Source organism: Passer montanus, unplaced genomic scaffold, assembly GCF_014805655.1.
Source record: "Passer montanus isolate IOZ18808 unplaced genomic scaffold, ASM1480565v1 scaffold63, whole genome shotgun sequence".
Lineage (NCBI taxonomy): Eukaryota > Metazoa > Chordata > Aves > Passeriformes > Passeridae > Passer > Passer montanus.
Window position 1 is genome coordinate 3,439,625 of NW_024371371.1, and position 26,617 is coordinate 3,466,241.

Sequence of the window (26,617 nt, forward strand, 5' to 3'; positions counted from 1 at the left end):
CGTTGGCGGGCGGGGCCGGCCCGGGCCCCTCAGCGCGGTTCGGCCCGGCCTGAGGGCAGCGCCCGGGCCCCGCGGCCCTCGGGGGTCACCCTGCCGGCGTTCGGTCCGCTTACATAAGGCAGCAGCGCCCGTATCCCGTTTCCTGGTGCTGCCGCCCGCGCTGGGTGCACGCCCTGAAGTTTCGAAAGTGCCCCCGCGTATTGTTGAGGAGGCGCCGGGTCACAAAGCAAAGGGCAGCGCGGGAGCGCGTAGGGCTGCAGCTCTCTCCCGCACCGGCCGGCAGCATCAGTCCGAACAACTACAACAGTGATTAAACTAAGAATTTCCGAGCTATTAAACGTATATACTGTACTCGGCAACAGTATTTCTGCATGGTGATACGTTACCATATGATTGCTTTCAGTTCTGACCGTTTGGAGAAGTTTTTCATATTTGTTAAAAGCATATTTCCCCTTTCTGTTCAAGCAAAACACTCAGAGCCCATTGGCATTTCCCATCTCACAGTAAGGAAGCAGTTGGTGAATTCCTGTACATTGGTCACACGGGTTTTCACTCAGGCCCTGCACCACCCATCCTACCTGGTGAGAGCCTGAGTGGTTCAGTGAGATCACCCACCAAGCCACTGCTGAACATGGCCTGCTCCAGCCTCCACAGCTTCCCAGGCCAGGCAGAGCAATCAGTCCCTGAGAAATTAATGTTACTTTATGCGTGTTCTGAGCTTCCTCTGTCTCCATCGTGGTAGGTGGCTTTGCAAAGAGGGAACAGAGAAGGTGCCAAAGCCACATTCAGGCTGACAGCGTTTTACACTCACTGCATGCATGCAGTTGCTCCATAGGATGAAACACAGGACAGCCGTCAGGGCTTCCACTGTTTATCTGCAAAACGAGGTTAATGCCGCTTCCCTCCCTCACCGCGGTGTTAAGGATAAGTCCATTAGGTGCACAGATATTTATGCTCTGACTGTTACAGAAACAGCCTGTGAGTAAAGGACTGTGCAGTATTTAACTGCTGGACAGGAGAGGGGGTGGGCAGCGGAAGCATTAGGACCAGATTCTGCAACTGGATTTGTTGCAATGCACAAGTCAGCTTACCAGGATACCATTCTTAGGTTGCACTCCTCTGAGGAGTCTAATTTTAAGATTAATCCTAATTAGGTAGTCTTTGTGTAGTTTGGTCAATTTATTGTTGGTAGGGCTTCACATCCAGAATTTTACTGTCTTTTTGTAAGTTCTCTGCTTGAGGGTTAAAGGGATGTAGAATAATATTGTTGGTTTCCATGGCACGTTGTTTTTCATGTTACATGCCAAAAATATCTGTCCCTGGCTGTGTGCTAAGGGCTGTGGTCTCTTACCATGGACTCCAACTAAGGCACTTCAACCAAAGCAAAACCTGTCCCCCACCCCCTCAGATTACAAATGTGAGAAGGATGGCAGGCCATGGCACTGTGTTAGAGCTAAATGAGCTCCCAGGACACACATTCCCCACTGCGGCAGGACATGCCAGTCCTGGCAGAAGAGTAACTCCCACCACCACAAACAGCCGGTTCCTTCTCCACCCTGGTCACTACCAGGGGCATTATTTGAGTTCTGCTTATTTTAAAGGGATATTAATCAGTTGTTCCAGTCAAGCCTATGGGAATAATTTAAAAGTTCTATTCATACCATCTTCTAGTAGTTACAGCTTTATATTTAATGTACCAAAATGTTACCAGGGTAAGCTGTGTTACTCAAAATGTGATTATGAACCCTGAACAAGTTCAGTCCAAATTCTGCAACTTCCAGAAAATTGGCCCAAGAGAAATTATGTGTGTAGATAAAAATTATTCCGGACGCCTCCAGTTTGAAATAACAAGAGTGCAGGTACATGGCTTCTAAAGGAGTGAATATTGCTATTGACTCATCTACTAAGGAACAAAGCAAAATAAAGTTATTGCAAAATTTTGTGGGTCCTACACGTTTGTTTTGAAGGTCACTTTGGTAGGCAGGAGTAAAATACGTATATGCACACACAAATGGTTCTAAAGAACATAAAGCTTGTAAGAAAAGCATTAAAATGGTGGTGTTTTTTCCCCAGCTTTGTGTATCCAGTGTGGCAGAACAACTGGCTGCGCACAGATGCGTTCAGCGAGCCCCCGGCGTGCCCCGCACACCGGCCCGGGCGCTGCCCGGCTCCCTCCCGCGGCCCCGCCGGAAAACGCTGCTTCTCGCTCTCACATCAGCAGGGTTTTAGCCACACAGGCAAATGCCGAAACTTTTCCCAGCATACTAAAAAGTAGAATTTGTGCTTAACTGAAGCAATTCAGCCAGTTCTGATAAGCAGCCATGTATTGACAGCACCTACATTTTTAAAGGGGAAAAATCCAAGTCTTTCAATATGGAAAAATAATTATTTGAGACCACCTGAAAAACTACCTGGGGACTGCGTGCTCGGATTTGCTAAGGAAAAAACTCTTTTTGAATAACTGTGCTTCCCTATCCACTTGTAGAAGTTGCCTGTTCAAAGATACTCCACAGCACTGACGGAACTGTATATTATTAAAAAATCCAATCAATACTTTACAGCTGGAGCCCACGTCTAATTCTTCATTTCCTAGGTCTAATTACTCACCATTTACAGTGACGCTGATAGGCATTGATTCTTGCAAAGATCCGGAAAGGCTTTTTTTTGCTAATGAGCAAAAGTCGTCACTCTTACTATCCGTACAGACAAAGGAGAAGGAAAGGAAAAAACCCACTTTGCTCATTACCAGTAAATATATGGACAGGTTTTTCTGAAAGAATTGGAGAGTCTAGGAGCAAACTGTAACAAATAGACAGCAATATCATACAGTTTTGAAAATGCTTTGATTAAAATGTAAAGGAATGTAAAAACACTATAAAGAACTTCAACTCAAGCAGCAAGTTCCTGAAATATGCTCCACTTCAAAAGTCCTTTGCACAAGTGTCTGCTTGTCTCCAGACAGAAAACCTTTGCTAACAGCTTCTGAGGAATGTAGGTTTTCATTCTGTCCCTATTCTTACTGTTTTCTAACTATTCTTATTAAATTCAGTTTCTGTTGGTAAATGTAGTGTAATTTTATGTTCCAAATAGCTTGAAAAGTGACACATGAAGGAGCCCTGAATTGTTCTTTTAGAAGGATACAAATGGAAGGGGGTGTATCTCCCCACTGTACCCCCATGTGCCTATCCCCAAGCCCATGAGCATGATTTTAGAAACAAACAGCTCAGAGCACTCCAAGTCTGAGATCCTGCTGTTTGGTGTGTATTAGCAACTCATTTTCTGCAGTCAGCCTCACAGAAGGCTGAATGAACAGAGCTTGAAATTGAATTCACAGTGCTGAACAGGGGTTTAAAGCTTCCTGCATAACTCCGAGAGTGACAGTTTGTGATTTCACGATGTGCCTAAGGTGATCAAAGTCCTTACACGTCCACCAAAAGGAACAGTCCTACCACCTCCACGGAGTTAAAAATCAGTGATTATGCAACTGTACTGTTAGTTAGGTTAGGAAACCAACTTGACTGAAAATATCCCATGAAATAAGTTTTTGGTTGGATTACATCACAGCTGTGGCAGCACAAAAGCCAAACCAAAACAGGATCAAAGAACATATTTTGAGCTGGAGCGAGGATCCAAGACCAAGAGGAACATCAAATTACAGAGTCAGGCACTTAAAATGAAATTTGCATGTCATTACATTAATGTACGAGAGCTAATAAGAGATGCCAAGCAGGAAAGTGCATCCTTGTTCTTGCCTACTGTGTTGGATTTATACATCCTCTTCTGCCCTGAAAGAAAGGGATTACATCAGGTTGGGCTTCACCATTCAAAAGCATCCAGACATTTATGCCAAGGACAGCTTTCACAGCATTTCTGACCTGACCTAACATTTCACTTCCATCAAGGGGTTGGCACCACTGCCACCAAGTACTCATGGCTCTGCAGTCTTGACTGTTCCTTTTCCCACTCTGCTACTTCCTTGGCCCCTCCGTGAGCCAGCTCCATTTGTTAATCTCTCAGAAAGCTCCCTGCATTTGTTTCCTGTCTGTAAGCTGCTGAATATTCCTTGGTGAGAAAGTACATTCCCAAGTCCAGGTATGGCACGGACAGGGCATTGAAAAGCTCTTCTAAAGGCAGTGAGACTGCACAAGACATTTCCACAGCCTTTGATACCTGAGGTGCACTCCTCTCTGGATTAAATGTGCCCATATTTAGCAGGTGTTCTTGAGACACCCAAATTATTCGACAGACACCTGGGCACCCAGGCCTAGGACATGGTGCTGGACCTGTACCACAATGTATTCCAAACCTTGCCTCCCTACTGGTTCCTACTGCACACTCTTTGCATTGATTTAAACTCTGCATTTGCTGACCAGAGTCAGTTTACTGCCCTCCATCACGTTTGTGATCTGCTTTTGGGCTCACAGCTGCAGAGTGGAATGTTACCAATCTCTACAGAAAGACATACCTTCCTTTACAAACAGAGTAGGGGTAGAGAGACAACATCTGGGTACTGACTTCCCCACCAGTAAGCATTTATGCAATTTTTATTAAATAATCATTACATAAAGTGTTGGATTAGGTCTTGGCATGGGATTGCAGCTGGACTCACGCACAGGTAGACTGACAATCACTGTGCCAGGGAGTCGTGCTGCTGCTCTCAGCTACTGGGAATTGAGGGACCCTTCTTCCTTACCTTGTTTTCATTTTTAACAAATATGATAGCATTAACAGATTATAACAGAAACATTTGTAAGGAACTGGATGCTCAGTGGCAGACTAGCTAGAATGTGGTGCAGCACAGCGACTGCCCTCCCTGCCACAGTCACAGGCCTGACTCCAGCCAGACAGCCACTCCTTCCACAACAGTACTAATTATAGACCGCTGATTTGTACTTGTTGAGGAAGGAAGAGCCAAATTTTAAATGGCAAAGAGTGTCTTTCTGTATAATTCTGGAGAGTATCTCTTAATTAAAAACACTTCATTTTCAGATTGGATTTCCCATTACTCCTCTGTGTCAATTAATTTTCCGGCTTTCGTTCACACTTGAGCTGTTTTGAACTGCTCGTTGCTGCTACTGAAGTCAGCGGAAGCTTGGGATTGTTTTCAGGAGAGGGTGTTTAGTGACAGCCTGAGTTTGCTTCAGGAAGAAAACCTGATGTACCTGGCCACACTACTGAAAACAAAGGGATTTTAATAATCAGGCATTGCAAAAGTCCCTTGTACTAAGTGATTTAGAGAGACTGCAGTAAACAAATTTTTACAGATGCTATCAATAAATAGAAGTTTCTGATAAATGATCAGAAATTTTTTTTGTTTAATTCTAATCAATTAGAAGGAAAATAGAAAGGACAGCTACTTTGCCCACTGTCATTGAAACATAGAGCCAGGGGGCAAAGGACTGATGCAAAGTGTATTTGGAAAAATCCCTTTGATATAAACAGCTTTGGCAATTGCTCAAGAGAGTGACTAAACCAAAGGGGGCAGAAATCTTTCATATCTTTGTGGATTATCTGGTATTTAATTGATATGAGCTTAACTACAGTCCTTTACTAAGTGCAGCTCTGGGCACAAAATCATCAACTACCTCATTTCCTGAGTGTAAAATTTCTTGAGAATTATGTGGCTGGAATATCCTTGGGATTTCTTCCTATCTGTCAGTAGACAATACATTTAAAATTACCATGTGAATGGGGAGAAGCAGACAAAATCAAAACGATCACATGAGCCTTTTTTACACAAGAAACCCACTAAAATACAGTACTCATTACCATAATGAGACATATTCTATCCACTTATAACATGTCATACTTCATTAGCAGTAGAAGAACTCTGGAATTCAATGCTTTTGTTGTGTAACTTCACAATAAAAAAAATTAAACAAGTAGCTTAAGTTAGTGAATATAAAAAAATAAAAACCCAAACCAAACCCTTACATTTCTTAAAGGAGAATGGTTAAAGAACATTAAAAAAAAAAAAAAGTAGGAATTACTAATCCTAAGTAATATTAGCTAATTGTTGTTCCTTAGAGGAAAGACTGTGCTACAGGAAAGCAAAGGAACTATATTTGAGGAAAAATGGAGTAGCTAGAATAAAACAGAAAGATGAAAGAAATCTTACCTTGCCAAAAGAGCCAAGTTGTGAGATATGCCTTCCATACACATTTATAAAAATGCTGCTCATGGTTTCTTTGGGTCTGGATAGAAAACTAAGTGGTCATTGGGGTGTCTTTCTTTCTAGAGTCTAAAAAACATATCCAGCCACCTTTCATTCCTTTTATTGATATGGGTAATTTACAATTACCACTTTGCTCTCCTACTGTGCATTACCCACCAGCTGTGGTTGGTAACAATGCTGGTAGCTTTTGCTGCCTTCATTTAACACTGAAGAAAGTAGTGCTTAGCTGGGAAACTGATTCCTCTCATGCAGTGACAGCATTCTGGGTCTTTGTAAAGTGAACACAGTGCAAGGAAGACTTGGGGCAGCCTTAGAGTACATCTGCATTGCAGTGGCAGCCTGTGAGGGCATATCCAAGTCAGCTTTGAAGTAGTGGCACTCCCTGGACAGGCACAGGGCTGAGTGGATGGAAAGCCCACCCCAGGGACCAAGGAGTGCTGTGGAGCTGTGGTGCCAGAGCCCTGCTCCAGCTGGGGAGCACACAGCAGTGTGGGCAGGCTGCAGCCTAGCTCTTGGGTGCCTCGAAGTTTGCTGAAATGTTTCCTGGTGTGTTCCCCCACTGATGGCACTGCTACAACGAGGAGAATTTTCCTCTGAAGGAAGACTTTGCACCTTGACGGTGCTGGTTTCCCTATGGCCCTATCTGGGATTCCCTATCAAGAGTTTCCTAACTCACGTTAAGAGGAGGGTTAAAAGCAAAGAGGTGTTTTGATTAGACTTCACAGCTCGTATTTAAACTGGGCTAATCTACTTCAGCTGTGCTTTGGCCTAGTCACAGAGGATGCTGTCCTACTCTTTAAGGCACTTCAGAAAGCAAAGTGAAAAAGGGAATATTTTTTAAATTACAGATTTTGTACTTCACTGGAACCTAATAACCAATTAATCAACTTTTCTTGTCATACACTGACTTACTACTGAGAAAACATCTCCTCAAGTTCTGAAATGCAATTAAAGCTCATTATGTCCCTATCTGTAAGCTATTACTTCACTATAAACTTGATCATTAGAACTTGGACTCCGGTCCCTCAGAAGTACAAATCAGTGCCCAAGACCAGAGATGTGGCACTTCCCACATCATGAGGACCTTACACCACACCTCAAATTGTGAGATGGAGAATCTTGTAATTCACACTGAGTTAATGTCAAATGTCAGTTACAGCAGCCAAATCTATCTGAATGAAGTTTTTCCCAGCCACATGTTGTATGACAGTACAATGGATTGTATAGGGAAACTACTAACAAAATATTATATTGAAAATTGCCCTGGCCCAGCCAAGCACAGCCACTGCTACTGAGGTGAATGCATTCCCTTTTCTCCCATTTGGGATGCCACGGCAATCCTGTAGTATCAGTCCACTACAGTCAAAGTGAAACAATAGGAGAAAACCTAATATGAGGACTTGTGTATTCCACATTCAAAAATTATATTACTATTTGCATACTTTAATAGCTTCATCTGAAACAAAGCCTCAGTTCCCCTTATATAATCAAGATTTTTTCTTTGTTGTCAATGGCACTGGTGGAGTTAAGATTTTATAATTCCAAAATTATTCTACAAATAAAGCTCTAATTTTCAAAGTTTACACTGATATATTGTAATTTCTGTTGTCTACTTTGTAAAAAACTTTTATCAAAGTGATAACTGATTTACTGCAAGGTGGAAAAGCAAAAGCATAGCAGGAATTAATTTCTTAGCTCGTTGTTAAGAAAACTAAGTGTGACAGTTGAACACTCTCGTATGTGAAGTTACACAACCAAACTTTGATGGTCAAATTAGACACAAATCTCCTTATTTTCAGAATCCTGTTCTCATCTGAACACCATCATTATTATAATCATGGATGATGGTCTCTGCAGCACACCAACATTTAGTATTTTCAAAGCTTTTTGGTTTTAGATTCAGGACACAGAACCATCCATTTTTAGTAATGATTGCTGTTGTAAGTATTGGCATGTCCATATCTGCTGCTGGGGGTGATTACAGTGTGGGAGCTGGGACACCACCAGAGAAGAGGGAATTGTGGAGCTCTTGTTTCAAACGTGCTGCTGCAGTGCAGGAAGGGGTGTGTGAGAACACTCTGCAGAGCTCACTGAAGAACTCTTTGTTCTCCCTTCAGTTCTACTTTACTGACTTTGGAGAAACCAGTTATTAAAAAGGAAGGTAGGGAATGTTCTTAACTGAGTCATGTTTGTTCTGTGACTGTCAGACTGCATCCACAACTGGTTCAGTAGCTCCTTTCAGCTGGTGAGGTCATTCCCATGCAGCACATGACACAGGGAGGCTTTTACAGCTGCAGGCAACATGCTTCACACTGGCTCGTGACTTTGGAGATGCTGATGGAGGGATCAACAGGTACTTCATGTCAATGCAGAGTTTTCTGATGCTTGCAAGAGCAGAAGGCAGGCCCAAAACACACAAGAAACTCAAAGCCTTTCATTTGAAGACTAAGGTGCATTTATATTTTATACTTGTTTTTAAACAAGAGTTGGAAGATTCTATTAATGACAAACAAGACAGCATGATCAGTCAGCTTGAGTGATGCCAAAACAGAGAATGTCAATGTGTAGGAAGCAGCCCTGGAAGTGTCAGGATAATGCAAAGATGGCTTAGGCAAAGTGTGCAACTTTTGTGGCTAGACATAAATCATCTGATTTTTTTTTCCATAGAGAAAATGGGGAATTTAAGAGTTAATGAACTTACTTGAGAAGTAATAGCTATTGTAGACAAGAGGGAGAACAACATTTTGTTCAGCGCCATGAAACAGAGAACAGGTGGGATGAAGCAGAGAGGAAAAATGAGACAATGACAAACCCACAAAAAAAAATGCAGTTATGTCTGAAAACGCTTGAGAAATTTGAAGCCTCGGCTAAAGAAACTGATGTACAAGAGATGAAAAAGAGTTCTGAAAAACTATTAAAGTGAATGCCTGTTACAGCAAAATGGCTAACCCAAGAGATGGACAATGCAGTTTAATCCCATACAGACAAATTTTGACCAAATTTATTTTGCATTTGAGATTGAGCATGACCCTCTTAGCCTATGTTGTATCATTTGTGAAATAAATTCACTGGAGCAGTGAGCAGTGACTGACAGCCCCTGCTGTCACAGTGCAGTGCTGCCTGTACTGAGTGCCCCTGTTTGACATTCCCAGGCTGGCACCGTGGGGTGGTTGTGGCTCTGCCCTCTGGATGCCTCCTGACACCAGCAGCATCACTTCAGGGAGCTGCAGCAGGCAGCTGGCTGCACTGCTGGACAGCTGAAACCAGTAAACATGGGGCTTTTTGTTCTTTGGGGTTTTTCCCTCCATTAAGGCAGTTTTAAAATCAAGAAAACATTTCTTTTTAAATATTTACTTGTTTATCTATGGGAAAAGAAAGTTTCAAGACATCCTGCTTTCTGGCATTGCAGGTATGTAGTGATGTGCCCACCTTGTCAGGGTATTTTGAGGGGCAGAGGTGGTTCTGCAGATCTCTACTGAAGGCTCCCAGAGACTGTACTGTGGGCTGCAAAGAGAAAACAATCAGGAATAGAAGCTGCTACTTTGAGTGGATTGAATTTTGACTCCTCCCTCATGTCTGGGCCAAATAGGAGCAGACAGCTTACATGCTGATGAGGTCCTTTTTCATGATTATGTGCCTTTTGCTTCCTCTTTTCCAGGCTCCATGCTGTGTTGTACAAGGCTGGAGAAGTGTTCAGCTGCACTTAACTGTGTATTCATGACCCAAAGGCCATTTTTAATAAAGTCCAGACACAGGGATACCTGGTCTTAATGGCACCAGAAGACATTTCAATACCCTACATGAGAGCTGATAAATCTACATACAGGCAAGGGAAGCCCACAAGGGGCACAGCACCACCACTTACACAGCCAAGCTTGGCTTTGTCACTCCATACAGTTTCAAATTCCAGGCTCAGCTGCAGAAGAAGATGTGGGCTGGCTCTGTCTATGCTAAAGACAGGCCTTGAGGATACTTGTGCTTACAGCTATCCAAAGATGCCTTTTCTCCTTAACAAAGACTCTGTTTTTTCCATCTAGCTGCCAACCCTAGGCATCCTGAAAGAATATTATTTCTAACAGGCATTCAAAGAGAACAGAGATGCCTGAGTAGTCAAGAAATGCCCAGCTGGTTAATGCAGTAGGTAAGTTTTACTTTTGGTATAAAAACCTCTGTGGGAAGAAAATGTCATGTAAGCTGTGAGACTTTTGAGTAAAACAAAAGACTGAAATGAAACTGTTAGGTGATTTGATAGGCAGTCTCAGGTCACCTGCTGCCATCTGGCTGGGCACTGCATGTATCAATAGGATTTGCTTTGGTGATAAAGGCAGGAGAATTTGGATCAAATTAATTGTTGAGGATATCACTTACTATTGATTCAACAATGATAATTTTGTTGGTCCTAAACTACAGAGGTAAGAAAAAGAGATTAAAAGACCCAGCAGGTGTAACAGGATGATTAGGATGACTGCCATGGAGACTGAAGGGTAAAGGCAATTGTGAGAAATTCTATGGTGGTAGTAAGATATGCCAGGTTTCTTCAGTGCAGACACCAAAACATTTGTGCCACCGTGTACAGCATTTGGCAAACCTTTACTCGGGCAGAGAGCTGAGAGCTGCAATGGTCAGAAGAGCTGGAACTAGCAAATATGCAGGCAGGAGTGTCAGGATGCTCAAGGAGGACGTGGGCAGTCGAACTGAAGGAAAACAGCAAACAAAAGAGTAAGAACTATACATTGTGCCTAGATAGGAAGCAGAGCAATAAAAAGAGGTTTTGAGCCAGCTCAGAGATGAAGCTCAGATCGAGCCTTCTAGAGGATTGAAACATGCCAAGCGCATGAGTGGTTAAGAAATGATGACTGATAAGCAGGTAAAAGGATAGCAAAACTAATCCAGACACTTCCTGGTGATAAAATGATTGAACTTTGCCACTGAAACTTGTAGGTGTCTTCAGAGTCAGACATTAAAAGAAGATTAAAAATATTCTTTGCCAGGGCAATGTGTGCATTGTAATTACTGGCTTACATTCCCAGATCCTCAATCACTATTAACCCCAGTGTTCCTTGGTGCATGACGGTTTTTCCCTTCTGCATCCTATCCAAAGTTGAACTGACTCACTGGACAGTCTGATCTGAGAGAAGGAATTCCTCCTCGTCTCCTTGGTCGTTTGACTCAGACTAGTGAGAATTTTTGGTTTTCTCTCTTCTGTACCTTTCTTGGATCATTAGAGAGGAAGTTTAACAAAACCTGGATTGGTGCAGGGGTGATCTAGGCAGCTCTTTCAGTGCACTGTCCATATGGATCACTACAGATTATATCACAGAAACATGCACTGGATAGTTTTGGGGAGCCTTTCCAGCCCCTGCTGTAACTGGACTGTGGAGCAAGCATTTTCTAGGCTGAGCCAGGAGAGGTGTAAATAGCTTGATGTTGTATTGTACATTTTCTGGTAAAAAGAACAACCTGCCAGTCATTAGGTAAGTACTAGAAGTCAAATTATCCAACCCACTAACTACATTCTGCAGTGTAAATCTGCATTATGGCCAAAAAGGTGTAGAAACACCAGGCCTTGCTTGCCTTTGTAAAGCAGTCAGCCAACAGCTGTTAAATTCTAATTACACTGTTCAGATGACAAGGGAGAAGACAAGGGTGTTATTTCTGCAGAATAATTCTAAAAACTGCCCCTTGAAAGTATAATAGCACAGTGCCAGGTAATTCCCCTAGTAAAATGTACTGGTTATGGTTACCACAGCCTGGCAAGAACTTTTGATGATAGCTGCCCAACCACAGGCAGTGTTACAAGGTTATGTTCCTCTAGATTAGAAACTCCTGGAAAAGCAAAAAAAAACAAAACCAAACCTGCCTTGGCTCCACAGTAGTTACCACTGCCTTGCTCTCTTTCATATGGAACTTGAGCAGTTTACCAACTCTTCAGATTGCAGTTTTGACCATCATTAGTTATGTGAGATATTTTTTAAAAAAATTAAAACTGTCAGGAACACTTAGGAGCACTTATTGATTTTTATTGATTCACTTATCTTCAGGTACTTCAGTTTTCAGATTGCAGTTTTGACCATCATTAGTTATGTGAGATATTTTTAAAAAAAATTAAATCTGTCAGGAACCCTTAGGAGCACTTATTGATTTTATTGATTCACTTATCTTCAGGTACTTCAGCTTACAAAGCAAAGTGTACAGACAGTCACTTCAAGGATTGTTTTGTCTTTGAACTGTTTTGTATTGACTTTTCAAAGCATGTGCATGTCCCAAGAGCTCATCACTCCTCATAATTTAATAATCCCTAGGAAGCAGTTCTTCTTTCTGCTCCCTGAGCTGCCATGAATTATGCAAATCTATCTGACCAGGATGAAAGATAGATTTTTCATATAATCTTACTGATTCTTCCATATCCACCTAAATATCTCCATCATTTTAAACATAACTTCATTTTCACTTGGTTTTATCATCTGCTAGAATTCTATGTAAGATCAAAAGTAGGAAATTGGGATTTTTTTTCAATAAAGCTGAGCTAATTATGCAACCTTGCTGTAAGAGTGCTAGTGGAGCATCAGCCCATTGTACTCCCTTAATAAGCCTCACTTTGGCTTTGATCAGTTTCCTGTGTCCTTTAATATCGTGTTCACATGCACCAGTCAACACAATTCACTTTCTCTCTTCATCCTTATTTGCTATTTCACATAGACCAGAATGTGCAATGTATGAAATCAGTGATTGCTTTGTCTCCTTTTAGACTCCAAAGTGTCCCCAATTGATTGCCAGGTGCACTGAGTTACCAAGGACAAATCTATAGTTTTGCTAATAAAGAACCTTCATTTAAAAAGGCATCTTGACATTACCTGGGATTGGGATGGGGAGAGACAATAATGTGCCTTTTATGTGTTCTGAGATCATTTGCAACAAAATTGGAGAAGTTCTTGAACAATGCCCCCAACGCATTGAAGGTGTGGAGCTACCTGGGAGTTACTGTGAAGCTTATGCAATTTAAAATTTAGGTGTAGGCGCTAGGAAGGAGAGAAAAGCAGCTTCCAACCCTTGTCCCTTCAAAGGGCTTAATTGCTCATTAGAAATAACCATGGCAACAGTTACCATGCCCCATTAATCCATCACACAAGTGGCCAGCACCAGCTGCTTCAAGTTAAGGCACAAGAGGACCCTGCAAGAGTCTGTATTCCCCTCGCTGGAAATCCTTCCTTTTTCATCTAAAAGCTGTCCAATGTACACCAAACTAGTGAGCTATCAGTATTTCATAGCATTGAACTCCCTGAGTTCACCATGACCTGTTAAAATGAAAACCCATGTTACCATTAAGAAAATTAAGAATATGGTCAAATGCACTCATTTTCTCATCTGCTCCTATTCACCATTTGTTAATGTTTGTATATTTTTGTACAGGGTTCATTACTGTCTATACAACAGAAGTGCTTTTTTTCTTTTCTGTTACAGTGAACATGTAAAAACACAGTGTGAATTGGAAAATCTTCATTTCTAGAAGTCTCTAGTACTTAACACAGAGAGGGAATGAAAGCTGAAGCTGCTGAACTGTCCTTAAGCTGTGTGTATTGGGAACAGAATGATACAAACTCAAACTTCTTAAAACAAGATTTATTGGCACAAACATACATGTTACAAATGTCTACGATACTCTTGGAAAATATGTTCACCACCTCAAAAAAATCACTGTTCACAGAAAAAGTACAGTAATATCAAACTTTGTAAGTCATCACAATTTCAGCATCAAAATACATGCATTTTATCATTTATAAATGAAATTCCACTGACCTCCAGGTAAAGCACTTTAAGAAAATGTCCTGGTCTCCACAACATTATTTTTTCCTCTCCAGATCGTTCCAATAAGGTGCAAATGGGTTGTTTTCTGTAGAGGCACGAATCACAGCTCCTTGCTCGGTACAGCTGAGTCTATGAGGTGAGAGATGCTGTTCTCAGCACAGACTTTCAGGCCCTTTCTGAGTGTGTTACTACAGAGCTTAACACCACTGTGTGGCCTTTAAAAGAATGCAACTAGAAATTTGGTCTGGAGTTTGGGCTTTTAAAAGGACAACTGAAAACTTATTTCTGATTGTTCCCATTACAGGAAGTAAAGCTTGAAAAATCACAAGGAAAGAGGTAGAAGAAAGGTTTTTATTTTGCACTGCCATTCCATCAGCATTTGAAACAGATGTGGCATTGCCAAGGATACTTTTGAGGAGAAAGAGTAACCTCAGTAAATCCTCTTCTTTCATTGGTGCCAGTCTAGTAACTTAGCAGCCACTCAAGATTTTGCCACTGACCTCAGACAATACAGAACAAGACTTCAGCAGATGTCCTGACCCTGATTCTGTGCCTATTCCAGTTTCAGAGCCAGAGAAGCTTCACACACACACACACACACACACACACACAGGGGAGAGAATGCTCTGATGTCCTCAGCACGATCACATCTGCCTCAGTCCAATGGCAACAAGAAAGAAAGAAAATTTCTTGATGTCAGTGGAAAGTCTTTGAAAAAAGGGAGTTTGCACTTAATTCCACTAGATCTGAATTTGATTCCAATCAGATCAGTGCAGAACAGAACAAAAAGGCAAAATCATAAACCACGTGCACTCACAAAGGTGTTTCCTGCACTTTTATCAGCCTCAGTAGGGCATTGAACATACCCAATGACAGAACTGGTTGTGGAGCCATGGGCCTTGAAGATTTTCAGATTTTTTGTCTCATCAAGACAAAACCCGTGCAACCTGTCCCAGCCTCAAAGGCAGCCCTGCCTCGAGCAGGACATCGGACAGGCAACCCCAGCAGGCTTTTCTCCCTAATTCTTTATCATTCAAAGGAAAGGCTTTTCCTCTTCTGAATTGGAACACAGCACAGATTCCACACCAGGCCTGGATTTAGCAAGGACAAATGAGGGGTTTTTTTGTGTTAAACAGAAAGCAGAAATTCCCTGTCTGCTTAGGCACATGTTGAAGTCACTTCCAGGCCTGGCCATGCCCTGCTGCTCACTCCAGGCTGGTGAGACTGCAGTGCTGAACTGATGACACAAACACCTCCAGAGGCTGCTCTTCTCTGTTAACACTCAAGCATAAGTCATTAAGGAAAATACTAATTAGCTGGCTATGAACTCATTTCCTGCAATGAGCATAACAAGTTTATAATAAGAGTTCATATATTGCCACTTAGAGGACTTTTTTATGCTGCAAAGCAAACTAAAGGTTGCTCACAGTAGACAGTGGCTGTTTCATCTCTTTCCTGCTTGGAAGGAGAACATCTCACCCAAATGGCAAATGCCTGGTCTACATATATAAGCACTTCCTTTGGAAAGGGGAAGGAAAAAAGAATAGGACTTGTCAAATAAAACTTTAACCTCTACACACTTGGTGCATCCCCCTCAGAATGTATTTTTGCAACAGACAAAGCATGTTTTTTAAGTCCTGCTCTTGAGTAGGAGGTGCTAATTTCTAATTTTTCAGTGATGCTGATAAACCTCATGTGAGTGATATTTTACCACGTTTGTGGTTGGGGCAGAGAGGATGTTTCATTTACAAAAATAATTATGTTTTTCATGACAAGTAGTGGGCTATCTGTAACATTTTATTGTGCAGACCTGCGAGTGTGTCATAGCAATATTAGCATTTTATTGTCTGGGGAAAAAGTAGATGGAACATAGACTGAAGTTAGCTTTTCCAATGAGAAAAAAAATATTCTTTCATCTATAGTTAAGTTTTGGAAACTAATTATTTGACTATTTTTATAGCTGCTAATTGCTTAAATAATATGTAAATAAGTAATGGTTAAACTTTATACCCATAGTCTTTACCATACATTTCTACTTTTATTCAGAATAATTTTTTCCCTTTGGGTTTCATGAAAGCCTGAGCTTGCATTATTTAGTAGCTTGCTAGTGGCATGGTAGTCACTCCAATCACTGAATTTTTGGTTCCAGACTACTTTCATTAATAAAGAAATGTTAGCAAACTTTCAGATCAATACTATAAATATTAATAGCTAAACTTCTAAAAAAAATTATGCATTGTGCATGTATGAATTTGTAGGTCCATTATATGCACTATCTCTATCCTTGTTTTTATAAAGAAAATAACTGCAGCTGCCATTATTTAGTTTTACTTTAAACAAACCTGTAATGTATCAGGGGTAGAAACTGATTTAATTCTTTCAAACTTTTCCTCACAAAAAGCTCAGACCACCACCAAGTGTTCACATATATATGACAGGAAGGTAATGGACTCAACAAAGGGATTTTTTACCCTCACCTTAGGCCATTTACAGGTGGACAAGCACAGGAAGTGGAGTGGATTGAGAGTAACCAAAATAATCATGCTGTGTCAAAAAGATTCCATTACTGAGCCCAAACTGCTCTAGGACAAAGTGGGCATTCAGGCTGGATCTTTGCTGCCCCAGGCACTCTGAAATCCTAATTTGACTGAAGTCCTTGAGCACTGCTGCAGCTGCCAGCAGCCCCAAGTCTGGGGCTAGAACACCCCAAAAAGTGCTGCACCATCCTTCCTGCATCCATCTCCTGCATTGTCCAGGAAAACCACTGCCATCTGTCACAGTTCATTTTAAGTATTTGAATTTAATAGACAAGCACTGCTTAATTTTAATATAAAAAGGGTTCTCTTAGGTAGAGCCACTTAAAGAAGGGATTTTACTGAATGTTAGCGATATTTCACTTGCACCATTTGCCAATTTATGATATTGTGACTATCACAATATCCTTATTTACTGTTTCCTTTCTTTCCAACTAAATGAATGAAATTACTGTTACAAGAATTGTTAAATAAATTTAATTAAACTTCCAGTGCTGCAATTTAAGGTAGCATAGCAAAAATGCTATTATTTAGCCTCTTTTTGTATCCCATAATTTTGAAGCAAATGGAGACCCAGGAGCCTTGTTCTGCCCCAGGTGTGGCTGACCAGAGAGGGGAGGTTTGAGGGGAGCTGAGTGTTGTGGGAGGAGGTTCTGCTTCAGCCAAAGCCACCTGAGCTCTGGCTGAGGGCAGCAGTGACAGTGTGGCAGCAGGCAGGGAGCCAGCCCAGAGGGCAGAACAGCCCCAAAATTCTGTGCTCCAAATACACTACACTCCAAAACCACAACAGCTTTCTAAGAGAACAGAAAGGGACTTGAAGAATAATGGTTAAGCCAGACACTGTGAGAAGAGCTAAAGAATGGAGAAGTTTTTTTTTTCATAATTGTCTTTGTTGTTCTCTATGATATTTTCTCTTTGAGAACAAGTACTTTGCCCTTTTAAAAGTATAGCACATGGCTTTTTTGGTTGAATAGAGTGTTACGTGCAAACCACGAGGCTGTATTCATGTTTTGAAGAGGTGCAGGTTCTGGTTTTTTGCTTTGGAGAGTTAGCAGATGTGATACACTCATGACAGAATGAGGTTACTGCAGGAGTGACTCATTGTTGAATAATCAAGTGTTTACTCCACCAAAACTGCATGTAACCAGACTGCCACAGTTTTCCTGCTTTATTCTAAGATGTAGCTTTTAAATGTCAGTGCACCAGGAAGGAAGGTAAACTCCTTGGGTGGCTCAGATCTCTTTTTATGCATGTGTTTAAAGGCAGAGTGTCTTAGGGTTCTCAATGGAGAAGAAAAACTACTGAGCACATCAACTGAGACACACATTAATCAGCTGAGGAAGGGAAATTAACTGGAGAAGAAAACAAAATCCTTTCCTGAAGTATTTCTGAAGTAGACCAGATGGAGAAAGAACACCTGGTGTGAGGTTCTGGTTTGGTTGTTTCATACATCCCAATCTAGTATCCCTCCTGACAATAGTGTTACCATTTGAGAAATCTTCAGCCAATAATTTCTCTAGCTACAATTCATTTTTTTTCAAACTACCTTCTTCAGCCTTTTGATTTTTCTTTTAAAGAAGCTAATTTGAGCATGCTTGTGCTTTCTCTGGCTCAAATATATCCTGTCCAGAAACAGGGACCTAAATCAGGTGAGGAAGAACTGGCTGGAAGAGCATCTCAGTCTTCTGACGAGATAGAGGGCCCAAAGGTTATGATCTGTTACAGGTCTAAAGTTCAGGTCAGGATGCAAATCCAGATCAAAGAGACTTTGAGACCTTTCTCTAATACTCACTGTGTACATTGGGAGGGAGCCCAGTGCCTTATATGGCTGCTGGTTTAGCCCCTTCCTTGTTTAAAGGGCAGGAGGAGCAGGGCTGAGAGATAAATCCTGGATCATACCCAAGTGCTCCCGAGGTTATTTGTGAAGGTCTCCCACCAACACGCAATCAAGGTGCTGTCTTAAAAAAAAAAAACCCAGATCATGCATATTCCCTCTGTGTGGATAATCTCCCACAGAACAGAGAAAATTCACTCTATGAAAGCATGAAAGAGTTGAGATCGAGCTTCTGAAAGTTCCTCAAGTTTGAGTTTCCCATGGTCAATGCCCTTCTGGGAAACAGACATCATTTTGCAGGTATGCTGAAATATCGATGTAAAGTCAAGAACTTGGTCCTAAAAGCTAAAATCCATTGTACTCAGACAAGAAGTAGTGCAGCAGCTCATAAAATCAAAGCTAGGTGAAGCCTTGTCACAAGAGCAGTGACAGAAACCATGGAATTTTAAAAGGTCTTGCTACCCAGACAAAAGCATAGCAGACTGAGGCTGTTCTAATTAATTCCTTGCACAATCAATAATGTCCTGATCTTCCATCACTGTTTAAGTCACTTACAGCAGATCACTATATAAAAAGAAAAAAAGCCAAACATTTTACTTGCCTGAATAGTTCCTGGGGGTAACATCCTGCAGGTTCCAACTGAATGAAAATGCCAGCTTTAGTAGTCCAACTGATTACATTTCTAAATCACTCCTTGTCTTACAGACCCTAGGTTACGTTCAGAATCTTTATCAGATTCTCCCATCCTCCTTCTAATAGTATTGGATTAGGTTGGACTCTGTTGGATTGACTGTGCTGTTATGTAATGCTGTCAAGTGAAAATCAGGTCAAGTACCTCGTTAGGGCTTCCACACTAAGTTTTCTTGCCAAGTTCTGTGCAACACCGGTTTTGGGTTTAAAGCCACATCTGTGTTTTTGGGTTTAAAGCCACATCCGTGTCACTGCAATGTGAGCTAAATTTGAAAGTGTAACGCCCAAGCAGGACCTCGGCAGCCTGTTGATAGTGGGTGCAAGCAACCCTTGTTCAAGCTCAGAAGCTGATGGAGGATCATTGACAAGATCACTGAGAAGACAAGCAGCAGCCATGGTACAGGCACTGAGCAGCTGTTAACCCCTTCCTTTCAGCCGTGCTGTGTGGGAAGGGCATCTCCTGCTCTACAGCCTCCAGAAAGGAGGAGCTTCTGGTAAGGATGGAATATGCAGGTCTCAAACAATGTCTAATTCTGGATAAAGCTATCAAAGGCATTGCTTCCAGCCAGAAGAGGCCTCAGTTTGGTCCCCAAGGTGGCAGTCAGCCATGGCCCTGCAGTCCCCTGAGGGTTTGACAGGTGTCACTAAAGGAAGCCCTTTTGTGACGTTTTACCAGCCCAGAGGAAGAGCCCAGGCACTATCAGTGGCACAGAGCAGGAGCTGAAATTCTAATTGGGGGTGACTGAACAAGAATGATTTAACCATTTCATGGAAAATCCACAGGCAGGCAGGTGTAACTGCACAGACCTTTCAAACGTAGAGTGGAAGGCAATCAATGCTGGCTCCAACTGTGCTTATATAGATTGTGCTCTGCACCAGCCTGCACGGATGTGAGAGATGCCGTTGCACAATCTATGACCCTGAACAGTCCTGCATTATCATGTTCTCCTGGCTGAAGGTATAACCCTCTGCAAGAGCAGCTGAGCTCTGTGCATCAGGGCAAGACACATTTGTTCATGCTCTCTGGGCAGAATTAGAACGATTACATGGTTTATCTCACCAATTACAACCAACCACCACAGCACAAGCAGTAGCAAACATTGAGCATTCATGAGCACACTGTGGGCCAATAACTTTGAAAAGTTAAACACATTAATTTACCATACTTCATCACCACACAGGAGGAAATAGTCAGGAGGAAACATTCTACAACCCACTAGAAGGCAGATTTCTTAACTTTTCCTCACAAATTCTCACTTATATTTAGCAGTCATCCCCATTAGTTACAATTTTGAGAGAGAATGGATCCACATTCCACAAAGAGCAGTTTCTGTTCTCCACTCAGCTAAAGGTGAGATTTGATTTTTATTATTAACTTGCTTGAACTACATTAGCTGGGAGGATGTGAGCTTTGCATCCTTGTAGCACTTCCACTGCAGTTTCATGTTGGAGCTTTATGTGTTTGTAGCTAGAGGATTCAAACTCGTTAATGTGCATTTGCACTCCTATCAGCTGAGTATCAGTTCAGCCTCCCAGAGGAGAAGGAACATCTGTATTAAGGCTCAGTATCAGCATTTCACCTTCCTGATTGCACCACCTCCAGCAAAAGCTGTCTTCATCTCATGAGTCTGTTCAGCAGAGAAGCCCTGAGAGGACACCACGCCCAACACGGGTGTGGGTGGCAGGTCCCACTCTCAGCAGATAATTCCAGTTACCTTAGCAGTTTAAAAAGGCTCCTGAAGTTGGATGGCTCATTTCTCTCCCAGTGAAAGCTCATTTATACACAGTTGTGTCACCTCACAGAGTCAGGCCATTCATCCCTGCTTGTTTTTGTCCAGCCCAGGATTTCTGAATTGTTTGTGTTCTCACCCAGTGAAGGACTGAAGTGATCAGGGCACACCAGGGAGTCCAGGATCACATCAGTAACTTTGAATATTCAGCTTCATAAAGGCTGGGGCCACTTATGACTTAATGATATGAAGTAGTACAGGTAACTATAAAGTGATAAATATTTAGGGAAAAAATGCAACTGGAACCTTTTAATTGATCATTACTTATTCTCTCTGCAAAATGCTACTTCAGCACAATTTATATATAGATTCACAGCAACAAACTGGTCAGGCTCTCAATTTTTTTTCTCTAAAACTGTGCAAGAGAAATACTCCACAGTGGGAATATTTACATTACTATTATCACTGTTTCAATTCCCTAATTAAATTGCAGACAAAAAACCCCAACACATCAAATTCTTTTTTTTTTTTAATTCTATGAATTCTTTTTAGAAATTCTGAAGGAGTTATTCTGAAAAGATCCTTTTCTGAATTTCCTGGCTCAAAATTTGATTAATTAATTTTTAATTTGGTTAAAGATGATTAAACTATTCACTGTTTTAAAAAGAAAAACAAGAAATTCACAAAAGCATAAAGAACTTTCTCTCAAGCCACAATATATAATTTCTTTTAATTACATCAAATGTTAGTTTAAATTAATTGAGTATAATAGGTATCTCAGCTGAGCACTTTACAATGATGACACTATAGTCTATGAACTATCCACATGCACAAATTAAAATATATCTTTTTAAAGCCTATTAACACCACTACTTTGAACAGTGTTTCTGTTCTTTCCTCTTCTCCAGGAAAGCTTTGCTAGGCACCCTTCCCTTCCTCAGCCTCTCCCCACTGTTCCCCCCTTCCTTCTTCCTGATTTTTGAACCATCCTGGCAGTGGGGACCATTTCTGCAAACTGCTGCAGAGGCAGCTTCCTCCACAGAGCTGGGCAGCCACAGGCACCACCAAAACTGATGAGAGGCTTCAGGTCATGGCCTAATTATTGGGGATTGGCATCCAAGAGGTGTCCCATGAAACCTCACTAAAGGTGCCTTGAGTTTTCAGCGACAGACTGTACCTGAGTCATTGGTGATGCTTGCATCACCACTTCTGCTTTTCACTTGGCTTTTTCAGGACTGTACTAGTTAATGCTTTTTGGCTGTCACACAGGTTTTTTTTTCCTTTCTGGCTTTCATATTGAGGCCATCTTGGTTGTTCAGAACACCAAGAGGTTTTTCCATAAGGAAAAAGATTAAATCCATAAAAGATGATAAATCAGTCTTAATTTTCTGTGAACAATGTTTTTAGACTTGGATTCTACATCTAACCTCAAAGAAATCTGTGTTTGGTTGGCTAAACTGAAATATGATATCTTACATGAATACTTAGAGGTATCACTCTCTTCAATGGGAGTAACAGATACATCTGACAATGGATTTTGCCATCCAACTTTAGGAGCTCACATTGAGAATTTTGGTCCTAATGTTTGCTGCAACCTTAGATTTGGGTCCAATCCACCTGGCAGTGTCCCTTTAAACAGGAGTTTCCCCACAGCTGCATTCTCTGGTTCTGAGATGTTTTAGGATGCTTTTCATATACTACAGTTTCTGAAGGTCAGTGCGTACACATCTTAAGACACAGTGATTAGACAGTGTATGGAACTACTTGGCAGTATTTAGCTGGTACAGTTTCTTGTGGAAACAACAGAATTCCAAAATACACCACACTGAATGCTTATGGGTTATTACAAGCAAAAATCCCAAGACACCGGGAATTAAAAAGCGGAGTTCAACAAAGGAACACTGATATCGTCGGTTGATATGAACAAAGGTGTGCCAAGTCTTCCTTCTCTGCTTTTTCAAGTGGAGAAATAAACTGGGAAATGAAGCAGAAGGAAAGAAAGATTTAAAAAAAAAGACAAACCCAGGAATTATTACAGAGTTTCTGTTGTGCTTTATCTCACAGCAGTGTGTGGTGTCAGAGGACTGCAAACACCCTTAGCCCATCCTAGCTGAAGGAGCGTGACGTGTCTGGCACACAGTATTCCTTCCTGGCAGACACGGGCATGCTCCTCCTGTGTCCAAGGGAATCTGGAGGGGAAACTGGAGTAGAAAGCAGGGGAGACTGTGGCTCAGAAGGCAGAGAGGGCAGGGACTGACAGTGATGTTAGCTGCTGTCCCCAGCCCCAGCAAAGCCGTGTGCTGTACTGCATCCTCCTGCTGTGCAGCACCCATGGCAGCTGGCTGCTGTGAGGGATGTCTGCACCCACAGCCGCCCCCGTGGAGGGCATGGCCTTGTTCCCACTCAAATCAGACTGGAAAAGCCATGCAGGCCTTGTCTAACAGCACTTGGATGCTTGATGTCTATGGGATTTAAACATATACTTGAGAGCTACTGTAAATAAACAGCATTGAATTAAATACACAAGGTCTTTCCTGAAGCTGCAACCTTTAGGCACTTATCACAGAGGAATCAAATAGACTGGGAAAATAATTTGAACAACAGGTACACTCAAATCTCACTTGCCTGGTAGTGCATCTCAGTGTGGTGAGCCACGGCCTGGGTTGAAAAATGTGACACTCATGTTTGTGATTAAATACCCTAAACTCAAACCACGTCAAACATGCACTGGCTTTTTTATTCTTTTTTTTTTAATTTAGCACAACAGACATTCAGCATTTTAAACCAGGAGTGAAACAATATTCTTACTTATATATGTTTCAGCCTAAACTTTCATGGAGGAGATATGAGCTATCTTGACCACTTTTTACTTTCTTAAAACTCACATAATGCTTAATGAGGAACACCCAGCAATTAGTTCAGTGGCTGCACATCTTCTTTTGTCTGGTTGCTGCACAAGGGCTGGTCTTTCTCTTGAGTACTCAGTTAATATAGTTAAATTAATATCTAACCATTTCCCATTCTTGCTGTATCAGTGTTACGAAACCCTGGAATTATTCTGGGTCACTCTGGTGCCAGCATTCATAAGGCTAATAAACTGTCACATGTATCTCATTCCTTTTAGTCATGTTTACAGGTGATCCTGCAAGCTTTCTTTACAGGAGCAACAGAAGAAAATGGAAACATGCTGAGTATCAGGCATGTAACTTGAGAGCTGGGAATTAGCTCACATCCACAGTCTGGCCTTCTGGTGAATCTCTTCTGGGTTACTACCTGCATTGTGTATCTGAAGAAATCTCCCTTTCAGGAGTTAATGCCATATTACAGTTATGTCACCTAACAGCTGTTGCTAACACAGGGTTACATAAATGAAATGTTCAGTTCCTGTCATTACAAGGTCCCCGAGTCCCAACCAGCACGACTGCTATTATTCATTCATAGCTAACTTCCCACAACAACTGCGTGGAACGAGATGATCTTTTGAGAGAGGAAGTCAGTGAGACTTTGAGCCATCTTTTAACAACATTTGGGCATTTGAGGTGCAAAAGGATCTTCAGAAACACTGACATCTCAAATTCTAGCTGATATGGTAGAAACCAAGCACCTACACGCTTTTAAAAAATTCATTAGATGCCTGTTTGCCTGTGTGCCTTCACCCTCTTTTTATAGGCATGAGGTATTTCAGGAATTACTGTTCTTAGTAGAAAACACCGGGACTGTGGCAGTCATCATACTGAAAGGAAGATCTCTGAGACTGCATAAAAATTTATTTAAAACATAAAAAGGGAGAGCTTTTAATCCTAGGGAAAGTTATGTAACATGCTAATGTTAAAAACATTAAATGTCAACAAATTCTGCCAATATGTGTCCAGGGAGTTTGCAGTAATTCTCACTATGAAAGCATATCACTAGAAGGGAAATTTCACAAATTAATCAGTTTAAATATTTTATATCCATTTTTTGTTGCTTTGTTTTTTAATGTATCAGCCATTCTTAAGTCACAAGCTATTGAGATCATAAATAAAAGGGAAAATGAATTACTCACTTATAATTATAATGAGAATGATTGCACATACTACACCGAGGATGATCATCATCTGTAAAAAGAGAAGATGTAAGAAAGAAAAAGTCAGGTTTTCATGTGAGAGACATTAACCCCTCAATTTTTTTGCTTTTGCTTAGTGACTCATTCCTGACACTTTTAACTCTTGTAAAGACTTACTGCAACAGACTTGCTAAGGCCCAGATTTATTGCTGGTTTTCAAATCAACAATGGACAGAACCTCTTGTTAAAGCTGGTCAGCTAAAGATACAGTGACCAACCTCAACCATTCCCAGCGGCAAAGAAAAACTCAATTTCCAAAGTAAAACAGCTCCCGTGGCTGGGTTCACACGTGGCCAGGTACCACGTTACACCAGAGTCACCTCATCCCTTCTCCCCACCTTCTGAAGCCGGTGAGGAGGCAGCTGGAGCTGCCCAAGCCCATCAGCTGTTTGTGCTGCTGCTGGTGAGATAAGAAGCTGAAGATAGCCAGGACAGTCACCAGGACAATAGCCAGGACAGTCACCAGGACAGTCGCCAGGACAATAGCCAGGACAGTCACCAGGACAGTCACCAGGACAGTTGCCAGGACAGTCGCCAGGACAATAGCCAGCAGGTTCTCCTGGAAACAGCTCAGTGCAAAGCAGGAGGCTGCTCCCCCAGGCAGAGGCAGCTGGGCACAGCCCACAGCAGCAGGGAGCTGCCTCAGAGCCCCCTGAGACTCCCTGGAAGCCGATGAGCCCTCCAGGGAGGCTGCAGTCCAGTTGCCATTATTACCCCAGTGAGCAGAAAGAATGAACAACAACATGGGCATGTCAAATCAAGGCCTTCATTCCTCCGAACACGAGGACAGAGCCAGCTATTGGCTTGCAGGAGATTATTTTTTAATTTCTTCCCTCTCTTTGCAGAGTTGGGAGCCAGAGGAAACACAGGGGGATTGTTTGTCAGGAGAAAGCAGGAAGGGATGATGAGGAAAGGAGAATGAGGGCAGGTTTGAAGGTCTAGGGTAGTGCAGGTCACTGTGGTGACTGCAGTCACATGGGTGAACCTAGCTGAAAATCTATGCTTGTAGCTCCCAAAAGCCCTGCTTCCTGCACTTCTGGGCTATATCAGTTGGGCAACAGCTAAAAGAGGCCCAGAAGATCTGCTCAGCTGAATTTCTAATATAGATCCTTTTATTTCTGGAGTCTTTTTACATGTAGTTTACCCAGAATATTTTGTCTTCCTTTACATTTCACAGCACTGTGGATTGAAGAGACAAAGCAGAGAACAGTGAGGGATACATGTGGGATTCCCCCTTGGGAGCAGCTGGTTTTATTTGGGTGGACATTAGTGCTCAGCAGGAATTTTGGTGTTGAGAAATGGAAATGAAGCTGAACTTTTGGCACATGGTGGTTTTGCATGAGCAGGAAGAAGCAAAGATATGAGCCTTAGAAGAGTAAGAGGAGATGAAGTTTCTGGATCCAAAATCCACAAATGCTGGAGAAGGTCTGAACAAGCAAAGTAGAGTGAGGTTCCCTCTGCTCTTGGGAAAGGATTAGACTTTGGAGACAGCAGAGAACGCAGCTGGTTGATCAAAGTCCTGCTCTATCATAACCAGCCCCTCTTCATAAGAGACTGTCATTTTCTCCCTTCTCACAGCAGTTTGCAGAGCCCAGTTTTGGGTATTTTTTATGGTTTACCATCCTGAAGAAAAATCAAATCAATCATTCCCACAAGGAAAAAGCTTCTTTTCCCCCACTGCTAGAATTCACTGCACCTGATCAGGTTTTGTAGTTCCTACAGAGAACTGACACGAATTGACAT

The 26,617-nt window shown here is 41.8% G+C and overlaps 1 protein-coding gene across 3 annotated transcripts in view; it reads right to left on the bottom strand.

Annotated features, from left to right (window-relative positions):
• Positions 1-13,780: 13,780 nt before the first annotated feature.
• Positions 13,781-26,617, bottom strand: part of LOC120511240 (vesicle-associated membrane protein 2-like) — a 54,306-nt gene continuing 41,469 nt past the window's right edge. For all 3 annotated transcript variants that reach the window (XM_039728019.1, XM_039728018.1, XM_039728017.1), the window contains 2 exons: positions 24,815-24,866; positions 13,781-22,743 (listed from right to left, as the gene is read on the bottom strand). In XM_039728019.1, the coding sequence (XP_039583953.1) occupies positions 22,727-22,743; positions 24,815-24,866 (69 nt within the window). In that variant the 3' untranslated portion in view covers positions 13,781-22,726. The remainder of the gene's footprint in view (positions 22,744-24,814; positions 24,867-26,617) is intronic.